The sequence below is a fragment of the Cydia pomonella genome, chromosome 5 (assembly GCF_033807575.1).
Source record: "Cydia pomonella isolate Wapato2018A chromosome 5, ilCydPomo1, whole genome shotgun sequence".
NCBI lineage: Eukaryota > Metazoa > Arthropoda > Insecta > Lepidoptera > Tortricidae > Cydia > Cydia pomonella.
In genome coordinates, this window is record NC_084707.1 from 24,630,805 (window position 1) to 24,654,178 (window position 23,374).

A 23,374-nucleotide genomic window follows, 5' to 3' on the forward strand; every position below is an offset into this window, starting at 1 on the left:
GACAGCTATTACGCGCGTGAACAAGATTCAGTTAAGCCGCGCGTCACCTGGCCGGTCACAAGCGTCTAATCAGAGTGGAGCCAAATCTCTAATTAATGCTCTGCCGTGTCCCGTTAAAGCTGTCGCTTGCTGTTCCTGTAGTGGCAATTCGCAAAATGCTCCAACACACAGTGACCGTTGTAATCTTTTGAATACTTGTATTTAAACCTTTCTACGCTTGGATTTAGAGATATTCTTCTCAGGGTCTTGATGATATTTCAGTCATAGTTTGTTTTTAACCGAGTTATGTTTTTGTATGTACTATGCTCCTCAGAACTCCAGCATTTCAGACCTGAATAGAAAATTATTTTTTTGTTTGAAAGATATAGTACCAAGTTGGTCCTATTTTTGTAAGAACCAAGTCTCATAATGCGATTCATGAAGGATTGAAGGATCTCACAAAAATAAAGCAAAAAAAAACTGTTTCGTGACATAACTGTTTAGCCAGAAAGTAATCTTGCAGAATGCTGCGAACACATATTTAAAAAACTCACAACTAAAAATAAATAAAACTAAAAAAGAAAAACCGAGGTAAAAAGGATAAAATGAAATTAGTATATCCCTTTTACATGCTTCAAACATATCAGTAGCGCATATTAAATAGATAATACTCGTATTTTATTTTATAGGTTTGAAAGTCGGTCATTCTTTTTTCATTAGATAGGCAACTAACTACATTCCTACCCATTAAACGAGATCGCGTTAACGAAGCGTTTTACCTCGTTAAAATATGAAATGTTAGTGTGCAGATACTCTAAGCATTTCAGTAGGTACCTCCATATTGATACCCTGATGGCCAGCACGCATGAAACCAATCCCCACTTTGAAAGGATCGAATCAAACCCCATTATGACGCGTCTCAGCAATCGCGTACGGAAATGGTTGCCATTAACGAATAAAGAGAGAATTTTCCACCTGATAACCCCGCCTGTTCTGTTGTTATTGGATTCCGTATGAGTTTCTTTGAAATCGTAAAACAAATCATTATTTTACTCATGCTTCTTATTTGGAGAGCATTCTCCATTGGAGCGGAACTAACTTGGCTATATTACTTGCTTGTTTACTTATTTGTTTTCCGGGATCATGTGCCGAAATATTGTTTTTGCTTTCGTGGCCGTGAAAGTAACTTTAGGTTGCTAGTATTTATTTATATTATGAAATTAGTTTACAGGCCTGATTTGAATGGGAATGATATGCCGATTGTAGCTTAGATGGCTAAACTTATGTGAGAAAATTTAGCAGCGCGAAATAGGTAGTATATAGCCTAGAAGCTATATTTTCCAGAACAAAAAAAAACAAAATATGAATCTAAATTTGTAATAGGTTGACGCCGCGACGCACGCAGCACGCATACAATCTTGCCGTACTGGTATAGTATGGGAATTCTTGGAAAAATTGTTTAGTAAGAGTATGATTATGAATTGAAACACATTATCATCGTATGATTGTGGGCAAGGAAGTTCACACATACATCTCAATTCTGCAACTTAAAGGCCGGCAACCCCTCTGGTGTTATAGATGTCTAAGGGCGACGGACGGTATATGTCTTAACATCAGGCGATTTGCCTGCTTATTTGCCTAACATATCATAAAAAAACATACGTATGTATATACCCTACTTCAGTTTCAATGATATAAAGTAAAATTTATGTACATTTCGTTTTTATTACAATTCTGTTGTCAATTGTTTTTATTCAAATCCCGTGACCTTCAAAACACATTCGCCACGCGCTCGCCGTCTTTAATGTACTGTTGTTTTTGTATTTCTTATGTGTAAGGTCGGGTAGAAACTGGGGTCACGGGTATCACGGTCCATCGGAAATCGGGTTGATTGGAGACCAGACTCATTCCAACTGCTCACCAGTATAGGAGTTCGTAAGAACTCGACTTTTGAATCAGCATTTATGACAGAGTCGAGAGTTGTGCTATTTATAGAATATTTCTGATATCTGACTTAAATGAAGCTAAAGTCCCATAAAGTCTCTAACAATTGTTGTATTATAATTTAATCTTCGACTTCGAAAATTTCGAGCCTTTAAGATAAGGACTCTAAAACCTGAAGACTTTAGACTCTACAATAATTTCCACGAATCTTACGAAGGTCTCCGTGATACTGATACTGATACTTGGGGTAACTCCAGCCAGCAGATCCTGCAGCAAGGACTAGGAAGGGGAGACTACAAGGGGGAGGCGATGTTGATACAAAATAGCACTGTAAGCTCGCATGACTCTGCTGATTCAACCTAAGAGGCAGCGAGTCGGTGGATTATGTCAGCGTCACATGCCACCGGCTAAGCCTCAAACGCGAAATCAAACAAAGTACGCTCGCACACCGGCTCATTACGCAACAACTCCTGCCACCCCGCTGTAGGCACCCGCAGCCTGCCCGAGACACCGGAGCACCCGGTAGATAGGACTGGAGTGTAGGGTTTGCAGTCAGGATAGTAGGAGAGACAGGAAAGTTTTAGCCGACCCGAATACAAGGCATCGTTAAGTCAGCAGTATCTTACGAAGGTCTCTGTGAACCATAAAACTCTCGACTTGATTTGACATTTCTTGCAATGTATTTCAGATGCAACAATAACCACAAGCGCAATGCACTACGAGTAGTGGGTGCGTAGTCAACGTGCCAATCGTTTATGCCCCATAGCGAGCGAACGAAACGCAACTGTTACTCTAGCATTAATACGAAAGAGTGATAGAGAGAGATAACTACGCTTCGCTACGGAACGTGAACGATTGGCATCTTGTCTACGCACCATGATGTGCCATCGAAAATTTTCCAAAATTGCAAAAAAAAAAAAACAAAATTTCTTTTGAGATAATCCTGAAATTTACGAGAACTTTTCCAGAATTAAAAAGAAAAAAAAACTTTTTATTATTAGACTACATCAGTATCCCATTGCTAGGCAAAGGCCTCGTTTCTACCACGCGTCCCTATCGTTGGTATGTTCCCACCAATCCGGGTAAAATGCGTCCAAGTCTTCCCACCATCTCCTTTTCGATCTGCGTGCATCCCGGCCTGCACCGTCTATGGTGTTCCGTGGGTCCCACTCAGTAACCAATCTGGCCAACCTTTCCGAGTTAAATTTCCGAGTTATTATATTATTTGAATTCAAACAGGCTTGAAGATCACGTTATACTGGACCATCCGAGAACTCAACTCTCTCCCGCCGGCTAAACCAATGGGAACACACCGCCACTTTCAGGGCCGTTTGGTAAAGGACTCCTTGGAACGCCGAACTTTCCAGATTCTGAGAAACAACATTCCGTTACTTGATTTATCAAATCTTTGGGAAATTAAACACGATACTTAATCAGCTGGGATAATTATATTTGTAACACGGCTTACGACTGTTATTTTGTAGACGATTAGAAGGTAAGCAGTTTGGTGTAAATAAATATTGCTTTTTGGTTACACACATTTAACTAAAAGTCATATTTTAGTTGCAATTTGAATTTTTGCTAAGCTAACAGTTAAACTGAAATATCATACCTATACCAAAGAAAAATTTATTCTAATTATGCTACCTATACTATGTAATAGTACATAACTATTAGAGGCCGGAAAGCGAAGGGTAAGACCAAGTAGATATACAAGTGGCTAAGGATACGTGGATTATCATCTCCACTCATCGCACCGGATACGTTGTATTTCCGGACCTAATTTGAACTAAGTCATGTCAACATTCATTCAAAATAATCTACTACAAGCAACATTTTTGGTTAAAATCTTGACACTGTGGTCGTCGTTTGCAGATCACCCTTCATATCGTTGCCGTCTTTTGCATCGCAAGGTTCCATTGTTACTTCCGCGACAGCCTGTTAAGAACACTCCCTCTTAACTTAACCTATCTATTGTCTTCATGTTCTGTCCCAAAAAAGACAAAAAGGAAAATATTTCCTTTTCAAAAAGGGTTAAAGTATAGCAGTTACATGTCTGCCGCTTTTGCAAAGAGTATTATAATCTCAAACTGTTAAAACTCTTTAGACCCCTGGGTTACTCATAAATTAAATCATATTGATGCTAATGTATACTTTAATAAACTTAATAACAATTTGCAAAAGCATAACTACTAAAGTATGGTATATTGAAAATACGAAAAAGAGTGTTTTTCTTAACCCTTATATGCAGATAACTAGGTTTTTGTCTGGACCCGGGTATGTCCTTAAACTACGTCCAAAAGAGGTAAGGTATATATATTGTGAATATCATCATACTTTGTGTGGTAGAGCACAGCACAGCGGATGTCATTCCAGATCTAGAGCAGAGCTCAACTGGGGAAGTACCTCCACCTTACAGAAAACCGCAGCCAAATAACACTAGACCCTACTCATAGTGTGTGGCCAGCTATACAAGAAGCCTGTCTAAGGCAATCAGATACATACTCCATTGACAGAAGATCGGCAGGGCAGAAGGAGCGAAGCTCTTCCATTTTGACTGGGTCTCAGCAAAGTATATATTTATTTATTTAATCTTTATTGCACGCTAAAAATAAGAACAAATAGCGGACTTAATGCCTTAGGACATTCTCTACCAGTCAACCATAGGGCAAAACAGAAATTCTCGAATGTGGGTGCATTGAGAAAAATAATTCAGAAAACATGACAACTATAAGCTATTTTGAATAACTATTTAGACTACAAATACCTACGAAAGTCCTTGGCCTATGACTGGTTTCCTAACTTAAAAAAATTATATGCCCCTCTTGTCTACATTGACTTTAAGTTTTTGCAAGAAATAGACTGAATGTCATCTCGCTTTGTGTGGTAAAGCATAGCACGGCGGATTTCATTCCAGATCTAGAACAGAGCCCAACTGGGGAGTACCTCCACCTTACAAAAAACCGCAGCCAAATTACACTAGACCCTACTCATAGTGTTGTGTTCCTGCTGGTGAGTAAGTCAATGTCAAATATATTCTTTATTCAATTTTCAAGTTTTACAAATATCATCTTAATTTAAATATCAGAGCAATTTATTGAGCCAGTTATTATTAAGGTTGCCAGAGCTCAACGAGAGTGCGGAGTGTTAGGGTCGGCAACGCGCATGTAGTTCCTCTGGAGTTGCAGGCGTAGTGAGTGTTGTGTGCAACCCATTATTTGACAATAATGCCGTAAACGAGGCTATTAGAAGTGGGCTCAACTCTCTTTTTTTTCAGTATTTATAACATTATTTGTTGGTTACAATACAAGTTACAATATAAATGTATATGTAATTGTGTTATCATTTTACATTTGAATATATCTTAAACAATGGCTAATATCCATTCCAAGCGTTACGGTACAATACTAATTAATATCCGTACCTATAATATTTTAGGCAACGTTGAATAGCGAGATAGCGAGGCCCTAACAATCAAACTCCGGAAGCGATTTAACTAAAGGGATCCGCAGAAATATGATTCGACATCAGCCGGGATGCAGCTGAGTAATTGGGAGGATTACAATACATAAATTCAAAGCAAAATGGCGGTCGAGACGAGAAATTTATGCCGCGTCTTATTATTTTGACAGCTCATTCGAGGGTAGTTAATAATGAGAGGTCTGCGGGAGGGGGGATGTTTGTGCGCGTAATTGATGACGGACATTTACAGGGAGATTCTGGCTGGAATAAAAATTAAATTCAACGTGTCCGATATTAAAAAAGTTAGCGAAGTGTTCGCCCGAACAAGGGTTAACGCGATAAAATGTTTCGCCGGAATTTGTTACAGTGCTCGACGTAAATCCGATTCGAGGGCGATTCAAAGCGAACAGTCAACAACACAAGTAACGCGCGCAAAATTACCTGCACAAGCCTTATTCTGTTCGTGATAGTGTTGTGTGTATATCGTTTAGGATATATGACGTGGTTACTTCAGCTGTTGGAGGTATAGCGGAATAACTGAGTCTGTAACGGAGCCTAAAGTTGCTGAATGGTTGCATGGTGAGTTGAATGTGCTGCCTAATTTGAACACGAGTCCAAACCTACGTAGTTTCGGACAGAAATGTCATATATACTACAGGTTCGCTTTAAAATTTTAGAACCTACGTAAAAATGGACTCTGCTTGGTCTGGAGACTGATTTGAATTTACGAATTGGTATTAATTTGATCTCTAGATTTGTCGCGACGAACGCGAGCCTCAACAAAATAGCAGGTAAGTCTGTGCCTTAAACAGATTTAATTGTTTATACTGGTAACACTGACAGAACATAAAAAAGGTTTGAACGTATCTTTGTCAGTAGGAGGTAGAAGAGACTTTCCCCGATGGAACAATGTTCGTAGGGGGAATCAGTTGGACAGAATAAAAGAAAGACCTGCGGGTGTAAATCGGTGAGTGTTAGAAATATAGTTTCATCATTATTTAGATGAGAGAGATGAAGGGATTACTAAGAACGAGAATTAGAATAGAAGCAGCCAAGAATAAGTCAAATGGTTGTGAGTGGACAGGGTCGGGCTATAAGGGGAGTTGTGGAGGTCCGCGGCGGAGAAAGAATCTCCGCCAAACAATCAGAATAGAATATAGATGGTATTAGAATCTAGATCAGAATATAAATCCAGGAATCACTTCATCTCTTACTCTTTAGTACTATGTTGTATATGTTCAGAAGTATCTTGTCGTTATGTCTTGTTTCTACTCAGGCATGGTTTCATACTAGAGTAATAAAGAATATTTACTCTGGTTGGCAACGTTACATAGATATAGACGTCACGACAAATTGGTGGAGATGTTGTGCGAACATATTATTAATAAGCGAAGCATAAGCATGTTCGTTAGAATAAACACCTTTCGTTTTGCTCGGGAGGCTCCGAGGTAAAACGGAGAGGTAACAGAAAGAACGGTGGAGACCTAGAAACTCACAGAACGGTGGAGACCTAGAAACTCACAGAACGGTGGAGACCTAGAAACTCACAGAACGGTGGAGGCCAAGAAACTCACAGAACGGTGGAGACCTAGAAACTCACAGAACGGTGGAGACCTAGAAACTCACAGAACGGTGGAGACCTAGAAACTCACAGAACGGTGGAGGCCAAGAAACTCATAGAACGGTGGAGACCTAGAAACTTATATACAGATGAGAAGTTGATGTACGTTTACACATCGTTAGAAATGCAAGATGTACAGAGTCCATAGCCTAGGAATCCTAGTTTGGTCTCACAGGAACAGAACGTTTTTTCCTATTTCGTCATTCAGAAGAACCCTATGCTAGGAATCCTAGCTCGGGCTCATTAATACGGAACATACACGGAAGGAAAACAATGACTAGATACAAATAAATGTGTTTTATTTAATTGTGAATTTATTTTATGTATTTACTAGCTAAATAATGTATTTTGAAGTGATGAAATATACTTAACTCAAATGAGCAGCGTACATGTCACAGATGTCGGAGAGTGTGAAATCTGCTTAAAACCTCGATAAGAGTTGTAGGCGAAAAAACGCCTCATGCTCGTTATGGTGGCAGCAGTGTAATGGTTTGTTCTTGTTAGCATAAATTTATCCGAACTAGTACTAAGCAACTGTCATCGGCCTATTTAGAAATTAAGGGTTTTGTTATTGGTTATTAATGCCAATTACGAAATGACATATGGATTTGTAAATGGAAACGTACTTGTCAGCTTTGGCGCTCTTTTAATCTAAGAATAACTTCAGTCGGTTACTTTGTATAAAAATGTTTGGTCTGAAGTTAGAGTATGAATGTTCGCAATCGCAATAAAAGGTATCTGAAAAAAGAAAAAACTTGGTATGGCTAAATGGCTGATTAATATTGTTTGTAAGCGAAATTTTCGAAGGATACCATTGCAAGTGTGTTTAGATTAGTGTTTCTTGTATGTAATCCTGTTGTGAAAGTGCAACGAGTATACTTTACCACAGAAGATACACTGTGCTGTAGTTCTACTGTGTATAAACAAAGCAAGGATATAAACGTAAGTTTTTTCTTAAAGTTTCTTACCAGAATCCAGTTACCACGCCAATTTGGCAAAACGTATTTACGTAATGTGTGATGTTGTTTACTTGTGTAGTACTACACCGAAGTAGTTCAAATAGTATCTTGTTTAAATTCTAAAAAATTGAGTCTGTAGGACCCAGTAATGATTCTGCTTAGAGAAAGTCTAGTAAATAATGTTCTTGTGGTATACACTAAATAAAATGGATAAAATAGGTGTAGGATTGTAAGAAATTATTTGCTTTCAGTACATTCAGAATGGACGACGCCATGTTAGTTCGTTTGGAACTTATTCATGAGCGCCTATCGAACTTGATGGCGCAAAGCACCGCCATGGGTACGGTCACGGAAGAGAAATTAGCTAAACAGATTCAGCTCATCGAAGAGTGCGACTCGAAACTCACTCAAGAAATACATTTTTACATAGAAAAGTGCAGTCAAGTTTCCAGTGAAAGATTAAAAACTTTTACCAAGACACAGTTTCAGTCGGAAGAATGGAGGGTGGAAATGAAAGCTCTGTTAAAAAATCCTTCAGTGACACTTACCACTGCGAAGTTGCCAAAACTTGCCCTACCAAAATTCAAAGGAGAAACACTGCGATGGGCAGAGTTTTGGGATCGTTTTAAGAGTAATGTACACGACAAGTCATTGCCTGATGCCGAGAAGATGGCATACCTTGTCGGCTGCCTAGAAGCAGAGGCTCTTCAGGCAGTGGAAGGCCTTGGTATAACTGAATTAAATTATAATGTAACATTAGAAATATTAAAAGAAAGGTTTGGGAACCAGCAAAAGGTTATTGATGCCCACTATGATGCCATCAATAATGTTCAAAGAGCAACGCACCATGCCACGGACTGCAGAGCAAATTTGAATATGATAGAGAGACATTTAAGAGTCCTTCAAAGTTTAGGAGAAACCATAAATGGAAATCATTTAAGGTCTACCATACTATCCAAATTCCCTGAGAAGGTGGTATATGAGTTACACTTGCTAACGCTGACGGATAATATAGATAATATACGAAGCGGACTACAAAAAATTATAACTGCAATGGAAAGTGCTAAAGAAAGCCCTGTCCCAAGTAGTAGTGACAACATTTCTACAGCAGCTTTACATATAACTACCCACCAGAAGAAAGGGAAGCAGGAAAACAAGAGGATAACCCATAAAAGGGGGTTTCTTAAAAGAAAACTACCGGAGAATACTGAGAAGATGTCAAAAAATAAGAAACCTAAGATGGCTTGCATTTTTTGCCAAGGCGCGCACTACAATGCATCCTGCACAGTGGTTCAGGATATCAACGATAGGAAAAAGAAACTAGGCAAAAGATGTTACATTTGCTTCAAGGAAGGACATAGAACAACAACATGCCACAATAGGAAGCCGTGCTTCTTCTGCAAAGGAAGTCATAATCAAGCTTTATGTCCACAAAAGCCAGGTCATAATAATATTGAGTTATCTATGGCATCTATGTCATTATCTAAACATAATGATATCAATATTAAACATTATTATTGTTCTTACCTACAGACGGCAATAGTGGAGGTGGGGCCGAAGAACTCAAACAGAACTAAGACACGAAGGCTGATTCTTGACAATGGCAGTGGTCGCAGCTATATTACCAGGAAGCTTGCAAAAGAACTTGACTTAGTAGCGGATCAGGAAGATGAACTGATGGTATTTGTTTTCGGTGCTGATGACCCAGTTAACATTTCCAGCCCATCAGTTGACATCCAAATTATAACAAGAAGAGGTATCAGAAGGGATATTCGGGTAAACATTGTGCGCCATATAACTAATTATCTTGGTCCTCCCATGAGTATGGATGGAATTGATGGAGTAGATGTTATAGCTGATGATGGGTCTGCTAGTGAAGAACCACAACTTTTGATGGGTGGTGATGATTATTATTCATTTCACAGAAAAGAAATGCTATTGCTGAAGGATCACTTATATTTAATTAACACAGATTTTGGCTGGATGATTGCCGGCAAGGTCCTACAAGAAGAGAAAAATAATACACTATCTGTCATTATGTACTGCCAATGCCAGGAATCCGTAATACCCTATTTTGTAACACCAGACTTGCCTCTCCGGGAACCGGATATCAGATTTCTATGGGCCTTAGAAAGTATTGGGATTGTAGACTCTCCTAAGATAACTAGAGAGGAAGAGGCCATCAAACACTTTAATGAAACAGTCAAATATGAGGATAAGAGATATCAGGTGAAGTGGCCCTGGATAACGTATCCCCCTGACTTACCCACTAACTATGGTCTAGCTTATGGGAGACTGTCAAGCTTAATCAAAAGATTAGAACATGATGCCATGGAAGAGTATGATAGCATTCTGAAAGAACAACTAACCGCAGGGGTTATAGAAGTAATAGATCCATCGGAAATTGACTCTAAGACACATCCTGTTCACTATCTTGCCCATCATATTATTCTTCCGAAGGGGAAGAAGGGGCGTGTGGTGTATGATGGTTCGGCTAAACTCAAGAATAGTAAAAGCCTCAATGAATGCATGTATAGAGGACCTTCGATGCTCGAAGACTTGACCGCACTCCTATTGAGATTCAGAGTCAACAAGATTGGAATTACAGCGGATGTAGAAAAGGCGTTTCTTCAAGTAGGACTACAACAGGAGGATAGAGATGTGACCAGGTTTTTATGGCTGAAGGACCCCAAACAAGGAGTGACTGAGAAGAACCTTCTTCATCTGCGCTTCTGTCGTGTCCCATTTGGGGTAATATCTAGTCCATTTTTGCTGACAGCTACGATTCGCCATCATTTGTCAAAGGGTGACCAGCACCTTATGTCAGAAATAGCAGAAAGAACTTACGTGGACAACTTAGTCACTGGAACAGACACGTTAGAGGAAGCTCGTGAGCTTGTAAACAAGACTCGGGCGACATTCACAGAATTGTCTATGAATATAAGAGAATGGACATCCAACAACAAACGATTGCTGAAGACTAGACACTGAATCGACAAAGGTATTAGGACTTACCTGGCACATAGGAAAGGATACCCTGAAACTAAGGTTGGGTGATGTACTTTCCGACACAAAGCAAGACAACACAACTACAACAAAACGAGGGATATTGCGAACTCTTGCTTCATTATATGATCCTTGCGGTTTCGCGGCACCCTTAATTTTGCCTGCAAAACTCCTTCTTCAAGAACTATGGAAAAGGAAAGAAAAATGGGATTCTCAATTGCCAGAGGACTTACAGGAAGAATGGCAGAAGGCAGTAAGTGCTCTACAGACTGCTGCTGAAATAGAAATACCCAGACATGTTGGCCTGTCGCCAAATGAAGACACAGAGTGTGAACTTCATTGCTTCACTGATGCATCTAAAAGAGCTTACTCAGCTGTAGTATATCTGAGGATAGTGAATAAGAAAGAAGTGAGCACTAAAGTAATGCTCATAATGGCTAAATCCCGAGTTACCCCGATAAACCACACGGAAGACCTCAAAATACCGAAATTAGAATTACTTGGATTCGTCATTGGGAAGCGACTCTTAACTTATGTAAAGAACACCCTTAGAATAGAATTGAAAAGACTATGCCTCTGGTCTGACAGTGAAATAGTTTTATACTGGATGAAATCAGACAAGTTATTGCCTCCATTTGTTTGCAGAAGAATAAATGAAATTAAACAAAACAAAGATATAGAACCCAGATATGTCAATACTGAATTGAACCCTGCCGATCTAGCAACACGACCGGAACTTTGGCACACTAAGAAGGAATTGTGGTTCAATGGACCTCAATTTCTTTCGCTAAGTGAGGAGGGCTGGCCAAAGTTGCAAGAACATGGCCAGTCAGCTCTTTTTGCAGGAACTGACTCTATAATAGATACCACATCATCTCAAGCAGAAGAGTCAGTCAGAGGAACCATAGAACAGGAAATTACAGAAGGAATGACAATAGATATAGATAATATAGAAGACAATGGTCAGATGCAGGTTTCGGCCATTGGAGCTGATATTAACTGTGCTGAAATAAAGAATTTACAAAAATTACACTTCCCCCAAGAGGCAGCAGGCAAGAAAACAAGCTTATTCAGGAATTTAGGACTATTTGTGGATATGGATGGATTATTAAGATGTAAAGGTCGGCTTATGAACACAATGTGTTCATATGACACCAAATATCCGATACTGATACCTAAGAACTCGGAATTCACAGACAGACTGATTCTGGAGACTCATCAGAGATACTACCATGTGGGAGCCCCACATACACTGAGCATTATTCGCCAGAAATACTGGATTCCTCAAGGAAGAGCGAAGGTTCAGCGAATCATAAGAAAATGCCAGCAGTGTATTAAACATGGAGGTGGTCCCTACAAACTTCCCTCCACACCAGCACTACCAGTAGAACGTGCTAATTATAGTGCTCCTTTCACATATACTGGAATGGACTATTTTGGGCCAATCCTTGTTATGGAGAATGGACAGATGATAAAAAGATGGATTTGTCTGTATACTTGCCTGGCTGTACGCGCAATTCACATGGAAGTAGTTAAGGATTTAACTGCGGAAGAATGTTTACTTGCAATGAGAAGATTCATATCTACACGAGGAAGACCAGAACTCATTGTCTCAGACAATGCATTACAGTTTAAATTAACTGCAGAATTATTGGCGAACACATACTTCATGGACAATAAAATAAGGTGGAAGTTTATCCCTCAGCTCAGTCCATGGCATGGAGGATTTTATGAAAGGCTGGTCGGCATTGTAAAGAATTGTATGAAGAGAACCTTAGCAAAGAGAGTTCTAAATGACTCACAGCTAAGTACAGTCATTAAAGAAATAGAAGCTGTGACGAATTCACGTCCACTTACTTGTGTTGGGTCTGACATAGAATATCTTTTGAGGCCGACAGACTTTCTAACCTATGGGAAATGTATAGCGATTGAGCCTTCTATACAAAATTCCTATCCAGGTGGTTCAGTCACAAAAGAAAATCTAGTAGAGGGATGGAAGAAGGGAAGAATTATGCTAGAAGAATTTAAAAGAATGTTTCTGGGACAATACCTTTGCAGTCTACGTGAAAGGTACCAACACTCACACAAGGAACCCCGAGTCAAAACTAATCGCAGCCCTCATATTGGTGATATAGTCCAAATTAAGGGAGACTCGAAAAACAGGGAGAACTGGAAGGTAGGAAAAATCATCAGTTTGAAACGAGGAGCCGATGGAGAATGCAGAGTTGCAAAGGTCAATGTTGAAGGAAAGGAATTTATAAGATCAATAGGTCACTTATATCCATTAGAGGTGGAAGAGGCTAGACTAGAAGATTCAGGAACAGAAGAAAGAATTCAAGTAAATCCAGATGTACTGGAGGCAGAGGAATCTTCACTACAGGGAAGCACAGAGATATCTGAAATAGAATCCAGATATACTGAAAGGGAATCAACAGAACAGATGACACTAGAAACTGCAGTGGAGGATGATGTTAGATTTGAGACCAATGGTTTAGGCAAAATACTCACTCCCGAAGAACTGATCCAGGAAAATGGTATTGGAGAGCAGGGTAAAGTGGTGTCTGAAGGTGATGAAGACGTAGAGAGAGTAGAAACTGTGTCAGATGTCAATGAAGGAAGAAGTAGAAGAGCAGCGGCGGTCCGGGCGAGAGAAAAGATTGCCCAATGGACGAGCCAGCTGATAGCCCTGCTATAGAAACTCACGGCCGTTGGGGAGTGTCGCGACGAACGCGAGCCTCAACAAAATAGCAGGTAAGTCTGTGCCTTAAACAGATTTAATTGTTTATACTGGTAACACTGACAGAACATAAAAAAGGTTTGAACGTATCTTTGTCAGTAGGAGGTAGAAGAGACTTTCCCCGATGGAACAATGTTCGTAGGGGGAATCAGTTGGACAGAATAAAAGAAAGACCTGCGGGTGTAAATCGGTGAGTGTTAGAAATATAGTTTCATCATTATTTAGATGAGAGAGATGAAGGGATTACTAAGAACGAGAATTAGAATAGAAGCAGCCAAGAATAAGTCAAATGGTTGTGAGTGGACAGGGTCGGGCTATAAGGGGAGTTGTGGAGGTCCGCGGCGGAGAAAGAATCTCCGCCAAACAATCAGAATAGAATATAGATGGTATTAGAATCTAGATCAGAATATAAATCCAGGAATCACTTCATCTCTTACTCTTTAGTACTATGTTGTATATGTTCAGAAGTATCTTGTCGTTATGTCTTGTTTCTACTCAGGCATGGTTTCATACTAGAGTAATAAAGAATATTTACTCTGGTTGGCAACGTTACATAGATATAGACGTCACGACAAGATTGGTATTCATTTGAGGCTAGAGTAAATAGGTATCTCATAGGTAAGCGTGCTCCACCGTAGACCGCATCATCACTTACCATCAGGTGTGATCGTGGTCAAACGCCTGCCTATCCTCCATAAAAAAAAGAAACAAAAAATCTACACTCCCGCGAATCACTTATGTTAATATTGGGGCGAGAAACATCTCACTAGACATAAGTTATATCAATAACGATATTAAAGAAATTGTCATTGGTTTTCTTCGACAATCACCTAAAATTACAAGCTATTATGTTAAATCTACATATATGCCCGTTTTTTTTCTAATGAATTCTTAAGAAGTACCCGAAAGCCTTAGCATACCTAACAATAAACGAAAAAATATTTACCAAGGTTATAACTAACTCAAAAACAAGTTGCAAAAAAGAAAGCCAGCTAACGGTTTCTGAGAACCAGAGACCACTGTGTTGGCTTGTTGCAAAGTTAACAATCATGTTATTAAATACTATGAAGCTACAGTAGCAATTTAAATAATAGTTCAAAATATAAATATAATTCAGCGTCATTTTTCGACCAATTTCAAACTGTATATACGTAAAGTTAGGATTCATATTCGTTTAAGTCACCTACAGAGTAAGCCCTTACCAGAATGATAGCTCAAAGCAAAGTCTGCCTAGAGACCAGCAAAGTCAAAGCAAAACGGAACATTATTCCAGGAACATATTTCATTACAAAGTGGTTGCGGAGCCTCATTACTATCTTCTATCAGAATATTGGAAACGTCGCCTCGCTCGTTATTCTTTGTTACATTATATAATATTGACGGCAGTAAATTTGATTCTGGTAACAAGGGAAAAGGATTCTGTATTAAAAATATTGTGGCAGGAATATAAATATTGAGGAATGGTTTCAATTTTAAAATGTAATTTAATGAGCTTTAAGCGATTAGGAATGGTTTTCCTCTGACCAAAGATTTTCAGTTAGACAGTAGACAATGAGCAGTAGCATACGGCCTTGTTTTCACCAGAGATGTGCGAATTTGCGTAGTGAGGGATATGTTTGCTAAGAACCAATAGAATCACTGCACGCTGAGCGAGGAAAACAAATGAAGTGATTCTTTTGGAACTTAACAAACACATTCCTCGCTATGTATCCTCACACATCTCTGGTTGAAACCCAACATAGGAGGATTGAAATATTGCGCGCGCACTGATGCCATCCAATTGTTGCGATGATGATGCTAAAGCGGATAACGTTTATTTAATATTATATTAATCTACAGTATCACACAGCTGGGCAAAGTCCTCCATCCTACTTCTTCATTGACCCAGGTCCAGATCCGGTTCATGCACCTTTTGGGGCGGGGTTTGTCTGATCTCCGATTCGAGATTTTGGGCTCTCACTCGGTAGTAATTTTGCCTTAGCCCAGTCTCATTTAACTTGGCCGCCTTCAGAGCTACGTCGATAATTTGGGTCTTAAAGGACAGCGTGGTTTGGTTAGTTTTGGTTCTGATACTTTAAGTCAGGAGTATAAGGGTATGGATTAACTAATCAGTTGCAGAGAACTTAGTTCTCTCCGCGGAGCAATTTCCAAGTATCTCAATTTTGTGCCTTCTCTTTGACTTCCTGATAAAACACGATGTTTACTTTTTCTTTTACTTGGTCATTGTAAGTTCTACCCTCTCTTCTTCCTTGCTTCCGGTTTCCCTTCTATAATGGTCTTCGTATAATCGTCATATTTTAGAGTTAAGAAAGGATAGAGCAACATAAAACAGCTGGTTAATAGTAAGATTTTATGGCAATTAACAGAAAACAAGAGCATTCTGAAAATGACAAGGAAATCAACATAAATTAGACCTACATGTACACTCGAGTGACATATCTGTATTAAAATATCTGTACCAGCGGCCTCAGCACACGACGAATAATTCATTACACAGTAAGCTTCAGCAGCGCCCTCCCTCGGGGCGAAACAAAAAGCCAAACAAACCTTCACACGGCTCTAATCTACTCCCCGAACATTAATAATCTTTTTTGCAGAGATGTCACCTGTCGCTGCGAATAAATGAACTCCTGAGGCTTTTGACTGCGTTCCGTAATTAAAGAATTGTTAGGATGATTGAAATGTATGTAAATAAAGCTAAGTTGGATGACCAATGCCTCTCTTCATACTGATCAGAGGAAAGAAAAGAAGGAAAAATATATTACTGGGTGAATAATCAGCGTATTTATGGCATTTTATCAACAGAATATTTTTATAAAAAGTGATGCTGAGAGTTTTTACGTAAATAGAAACAAAATATACCGGACAAAAAATGTACGTTACTAAATCACAGTGTTCTGAATAGGTATATTAGAATAGTAGACATTATAAAAGCTGTCAAGCTTTCAGCAGGACCGTATTATGAAAAGAAGCATAACACTTTGCGAACAAACACAGATGCATCATGGGTTAACCCGGCTTAACCTCACAGCACAGCCCTACGTTTGGCGTAAGGCACAACATACATCTTTCCGCTTTCTCAGCCTAGAAATGCACAAAACCCGTTGTAGGGCACCTATACTGACCTACAATTTGAGAGCTGGCAAATACCGGCGTATTCGGCGTTATAAGCATAAAATTGTTTACTTCCACCCATTCCCATCAATCAGCCCGCAACCAACATAAATAATTCCAAAACATGTTAACGGCGTCGTAATTCGGTAATTTTTCCTCCATCACAACTCAAACAATGAAACGCTTCATCCTAATGAATTTACGAGCGAATATTAATAAAAAATAACACAGCCGTCGTTCAGACTTTTAATCGCAATCGCTGTTGGCTTCAAATGAATTCGGCGACAAAAGATTAACAATAACAAAGTAGTCCAACATTATTGTTGGCATAACAATGAAGGGTGGGGGATAAAGTAATAGATGGCGGTGTACGGTCCGATAATCGCTTTGTACTGTGCCCACAGATCACTCTTCTATCAGATGGAGCATACGTATAAAACGACTTGTGATTACAACGCGTGTAGTATGAAAGTGCAACTGCTCATCAAGAACGGCCGAACGTAAGTTAACGTTTAAATAACAAATATCAACAAAACTTGATTTCCAGGAACAGCGGGCTATTGTTGTTAGTGAGGTATTTGTATTTATTATTTATTTATTATAAGTTTCGTAAAGGCGCCATTTATACGGCCCGATTCGAAGAATGATTAAGACACGTTTAAGATCTTTAAAAGAATTGACGTCTGCTGCTGTGATCCCAATAAGATCTATCTAAGATATTTCTAACTTCAAAGTGACGTAGGTTGCCCGAATCGAGCGGCTTCTGTCAATTATATGACATACAAACGATATCTAAATGAGAACTTATCTAAACCAGAACTTATCGTTATCGTATCTCATTCTTGGAATCGGACCGCTAGTCGTCATCTAATAGATAGTGACGGCCAAAGTAACCAAATAATTATATCGCTACACATCCTTATTTTAATGGTAACAAACCTTTGTTGCTATATATTATATTTAGCCACTATTTATACTGATAGTACCTGTAAGTCTTCGTCAACTTTTTCCAATACCAAGTCTACTGTAGGTAATCAGTATGGCTCGTGTTTTAATCAGGCAATGTGTGCGGGCGCGGGCGGGGTACACTTTTTATTTTTTTGTTCCGTTTCACCCTTTCAGGAGCAATCGGTCGCGCGCTGTTACACGGATCGCGACACGCATCACCGCCCTCGCTTTTTTGTATCCTGTATTGTTTCCACGTGTTTTTGTTGGCCACTTATCGTCCCGGGACGATGCTACAAGCGTTTCAATAAATACGTAATGCCTAAGTCGCTTGACGCAGTATTCTATCTAGACCCAAACTACACATACATTTATTATTTTAATCACTGTGGCAGGGGCAATGAAGCGGCAACTGTAGCCTATGGACGCCTGCAGTCCCAGGGGTGTCACTATTGTCGGATGCGTGTTGCCGACCCTTTAAAAACCTTTACCTACACTCCTGTTTTGAAGATACGGAGACTGACTCTAAAAAATTTATGTTCGTGGCTAGAGCCCGTTTTGTAGATATTTGATATATATCGTGTTTACATTTAATACAGATAACTGACGTTAGTTTCTTAGTTTTGCCGGGCATACTGACGTTACAGGAGACCTGGCTTCTTTGTTTTGACCTTGACATGATACATAGCATACATAAGGACTTCGATGGGATCGCAACGACCTCGGTAGACACGTCGAGCGGTGTTCTTCGCGGACGACCCTACGGCGGCCTAGGCATAATGTGGCGGAAATCTAGATTTCCGAGTGTGACTGTAATCGACTGTGGCAGTGATAGAATTGCCGGTATTAAGGTCATACAAGGAGAGCGTTCTTTTGTCGTGCTAAGTGTGTATTTACCGACGGATGAACCTGAAAATCTTGTAGATTTTACGGATTGTCTATCTAAGATCAGTGCAATAGTTGAGGATAGTGACACTCAAATCGCGTATGTCCTGGGGGACTTTAACGCGCACCCTACCGCGAGATTCGGACGCGAACTCATTCAATTTTGTGAAGAAAATGATATGTGGGAATGCGCCGACTTTAAACTATTAGGTCGCGACGCAGACATTTATACCTACCTCAGCGAAGCACACGGTAGCCGCAGGTGGTTGGATCACTGTTTAGTGACGGGAGCGGGCTGGGCCACAATTAATTCAATAACAGTTAAAAATGACGTATTATGGTCAGATCATTTTCCAATGATAGTTAAAAGCGATATAGGATTGGTGGCCCGTGATCCTTCCACCTGTAGCTCGAATGTATTACCCCAGAGAAATAACGTGCTGTGGGGAACGCGTAACGCTAGTCAGATAAAGAAATATGCTATGTTCTGTGATATTAGACTAAGTAGAATGAAAGAGGAGTATGAATGTGAGGAATGTATGAATGAAACTTGTAATTTGAAAGATCACTATGCATTTATAAATGACTACTATACTAATATAATAAATATTTTACAGAAAGGTGCCGAGCGGAGTGCACGGTCGCATTTTGGTTGCAGAGGACAGGCAAAAAAGGTAGTTGGTTGGAATTACCATGTTCAAGACAGCCATCAACGGGCGAGGGTCAGTTTTCAATGTTGGGCGGTGGCCGGTAAGCCCTCTACTGGACCGGTATATGCCAAAATGAGGTTAGACAGAAAACAATTCAAAAATAAGCTAAAATGGTGCCAAAATAATGAAGATAAAATTAAACGTAGTATTCTGGCTACCCATCAAAGAGGGAAAAACTTTGTTAATTTTTGGAAATCTGTTAAAAAAATAAATTTCACCAAAAAGTCGCCGGTTTCAGTGGAGGGCTTACAGGACGGTAAGGAAATAGCGGACATGTTTGCGGGCAGATTCAGGGTTAGTCCCTTGACCGTGGAGAATGTGCCCAACCTTAGTATAAAAGATAACATATTAAAAATGACAGATGTTAAGCAATTCAGTACTAATGATATTATTAGCGTTTTAAAAGCGATGTCCAAGGGCAAGTCACCAGGATACGACGGTCTAAGTATTGAGCACATTCTCCATGCAGGACCGTGGATTGTTACTAGGCTATGCAACCTGTTTAATATGTGTATACGCTATAATTTTTTGCCGGATGCACTTATGAAGACGGTTGTAGTACCTATTGTTAAGAACAAAACCGGGAACCTGGGATCTGCCAGCAATTATCGTCCAATATCTCTAGGTACAGTGGTCGGTAAAGTGTTTGAGCGGCTGCTGCAACCTTTGATTCAGGAGGGGTGTATTATAGATGACGCTCAGTTTGGTTTTCGTCCTGGTCTCTCAACGGATTCAGCCATAATGAGCCTAAAGCATACGGTCAACTATTACACCACACGAGAAACATCAGTGTATGCATGTTTTCTCGACCTAAGACTTGGTTAAGGTTTTTGACTTGGTAAATTATAACTTACTGTGGAGTAAACTTAGGAACACTACAGTTCCTACAGAGGTCACCAATCTGTTGAGATACTGGTACGAAAACCAAACGAACTACGTAAAATGGGGCGAAGCGACTTCTAACGAGTATAGGTTAGAATGCGGTGTTCGCCAAGGGGGAATAACCTCTCCGGACCTTTTCAACCTCTACGTAAATGACCTGATTGTGGGGTTGAGGAGTACCAGAGTCGGATGTCACATAGGTGGCGTCTGCGTTAATAGTTTAAGCTATGCGGATGACATGGTGCTCCTCAGCCCCTCGGCTGAGGGCCTCAGGAGGTTGCTTCATTTCTGTGAGAAATATGCGATCTCTCACGGAATGAAGTATAATAGCTCTAAAACTGAATACCTTGTATTTAGAACGGGAAAGGGTCCGGAGAGGATACTTGACGTGTTTTTAAACGGGTTACCTGTTCGAAGGGTGCAGCAGTTTAAATACCTCGGACATATCTTAACCGAAAACCTGAAGGACGACAAAGACATCGAGCGAGAGAGAAGAGCCTTATCAGTAAGGTGCAACATGCTCGCGCGCAGGTTTGGCAGATGCTCTGACGAGGTCAAAGTGACCCTTTTTAGAGCATACTGTCAAAGCTTTTACACAGGGCAACTTTGGACCAACTTCACCAGGAAAGCAATTAACACCCTAAGGGTTCAATATAACGACGCCTTCAGAATCCTGATGAAGTTGCCAAGGTGGTGTAGTGCGTCGAGTATGTTTGCGGAAGCTCGTGTCCCCGATTTCTTTGCCGTAATTCGGTCTAGAGTGGCGTCCTTTTGGAGTAGGCTGCGCAGCTCTGAGAACTGTATCCTAGCCACGATTAGTGAAGATTTGCACAGTCCAATCTGTAGGTTTTGGCTGTCTCTGCATCAGGTTGCGAACCGAAAGTAGTTATTTTATTTTATTTATTCGAAATTGTAAGTACTTTACTTTTTACACTTTTGTGCCATTTTAAATTGTGAATTCTATGTATAACGTTATTTTATATGGGTGCTTGCCTGAAATAAAATCAATTTATTTTATTTTTATTTTTTTATTTGCCGCAAATCAACAACCATTGTGATTATTTTGCGTGAAAACGAGGTAGCGCTACTCTTGCTACCCCAGCTCCTCCACGAAACCTAGCAGTGTCTTCAGGTTGCTAACTGCCTCCTTTAATGTGCACGGAGTCCCTAGGTATTTGTCCCTGTGTACTTTTACCTGTTTACAGTCTAGGAGAATATGTTTTGGTGTTTCCTCTTCTCCCATGCACGTTCTACATATCGGGCTGTCTGTTTTACCCATTTTATGAAGGTATTTGTTTAGTGTTGTTATGTCTTATTTTGCGTAGTTGGTGTCTGGATATTTTCAGTAGTATTTTGGTGAACTTGTAGTTTAGATCATTGACGTGGACACGACTGAAATAAGTACCATACCAAATTAGTACCGGAGCTCTTATGTTTATTAGAGTTATATGCTTCATCAGGTAACTGACGTGATTTGTATCTCTAAATGCTGATATTTTCCCACATATATAGCGTAGGCCATCAACCGACGCCTAATACCTAAGTTAATTAAACTTCAAATTTCGCAATCATTGGAGCGATTAATTTTTCAAATTAACTTAATTAACTCGTTTACAAATTAGTACTGTATTTATTTGGCACGTAATGGATCAATCAACTAATGAGCTTAAAGCGAAATGTAAAAGTTTAATTACCTTTAGAAAACACATACCTAATATATACATCTATAACGCCACTCGTTTAAGTAACGACAGTAATTTCACCCACAGATTTTTCCCTCGCATTTGGACCTATTAATCCGAGCCCATGAGACCACGACAATGTCGGACGCCATATTTGGACGACATTGTACGATATTAAATGCAAATTGTGTGTACAAAGTACATGCTTGCAATTTGATGGCGAGTTTGATGCGGGCGACAATGTAGCATTTAGAGCCATCGAAATGAGGTCCAATATGGCCGGTTGTAAAAGTGGCAGTCAAAATGGAATTGCCGGCGTGAATCTTGACCGCGAATTATCGTGTAATATTTTAAATTAGCTATTCAGAGTCTGCGGTCGTGGTCATAAATTATTAAGATGACCGCATTATTTTAATTATTGTCGTGTTGTTAAGAATTTTACTTTTGTTTGCATTCACATCTAAGCTATAAACAGTAACAGCGGTCAGACGAGTCTGATTTTCCTTGTCGAATTCAGGCATGGGTAATGTGACAGTTCTGTTTTCATATGCACAAAGCTAAGATGCAAACAGAAATAGTGATTAGAGTACTATATGTACTATGTATGTGCAAATTGCTCAAAAATATATCCATATACTCGTATGTCGGCGAATTAAGAGCTATGGGATATATTTTTGAGTAAGTCACATGGACCCATATTTTTACACTTGATCGTACAACAAAGTCTTCTATTTAATATTCTTTGCTGATAAATACTGGTTGTTTGATGATGACATTGATGACTGTAAACAATAAACATATTGAAATTAACTGTTTTTTATTAAATAGGATAAAAGAATTTAATATATACAATGTCAACTATAATACAAACAATGATATAATGCAATTCAAGTTTACAAAATAAGTTAGAGAAAGTGTCATGCGCTGACGAAGTAATCTTTAAACGCGTTTTACCACAATTCTCGTTTTTAGACTTGTTCCCGTTTATCACTAATCGAGGGACATCTCTACTAATATTTTATATTCGAAAGTAAACTTGTCCGTCTCTCTATCTGTCTGTTACCGGGGTCACGTTTAGTCCACCTTAATTTAAGTTTCGAAAAAGGACACAGGATATTTTCTTGGTTCATGGATTACATCATTCAGATCATTCTACGTAAAGGATTGCGGGCAGTAGATAGTAAAATTATAACTAGAACGCAATTTTTTACCTTTCCGACATAAAAGTCGGTGCTCAGACAGGAGAAAGTATGTAATATCGGCTGCAAAATGTATGGCGCGGCCGCTCGGACCGCATTACGCTAATAGCCTCGCAAGGGGATTTGTTATTCCTAACGCTTATGGAGCATGATGTAGCTATCGCTCGCACCTTTGCAGGATGCTAGATGATGATTTTGAAATTGAGACCTTTCGGAAAACCGGTTGGATCGCTCTTAACACACTTACTT

At 39.5% G+C, this 23,374-nt stretch overlaps 2 protein-coding genes across 2 annotated transcripts in view; one reads left to right on the top strand and one right to left on the bottom strand.

The window, feature by feature from the left end:
- LOC133518145 (nephrin) overlaps positions 1-23,374 on the bottom strand; it is a 732,429-nt gene that overhangs the window by 95,314 nt on the left and 613,741 nt on the right. The gene's annotated exons all lie outside the window — the stretch shown is intronic.
- Positions 7,760-9,772, top strand: LOC133518150 (uncharacterized). The gene is made up of 2 exons (XM_061851748.1): positions 7,760-9,406; positions 9,499-9,772. Exons 1-2 carry the CDS (start codon positions 8,227-8,229, stop codon positions 9,540-9,542), a joined length of 1,224 nt encoding a protein of 407 aa, XP_061707732.1. The 5' UTR covers positions 7,760-8,226; the 3' UTR covers positions 9,543-9,772.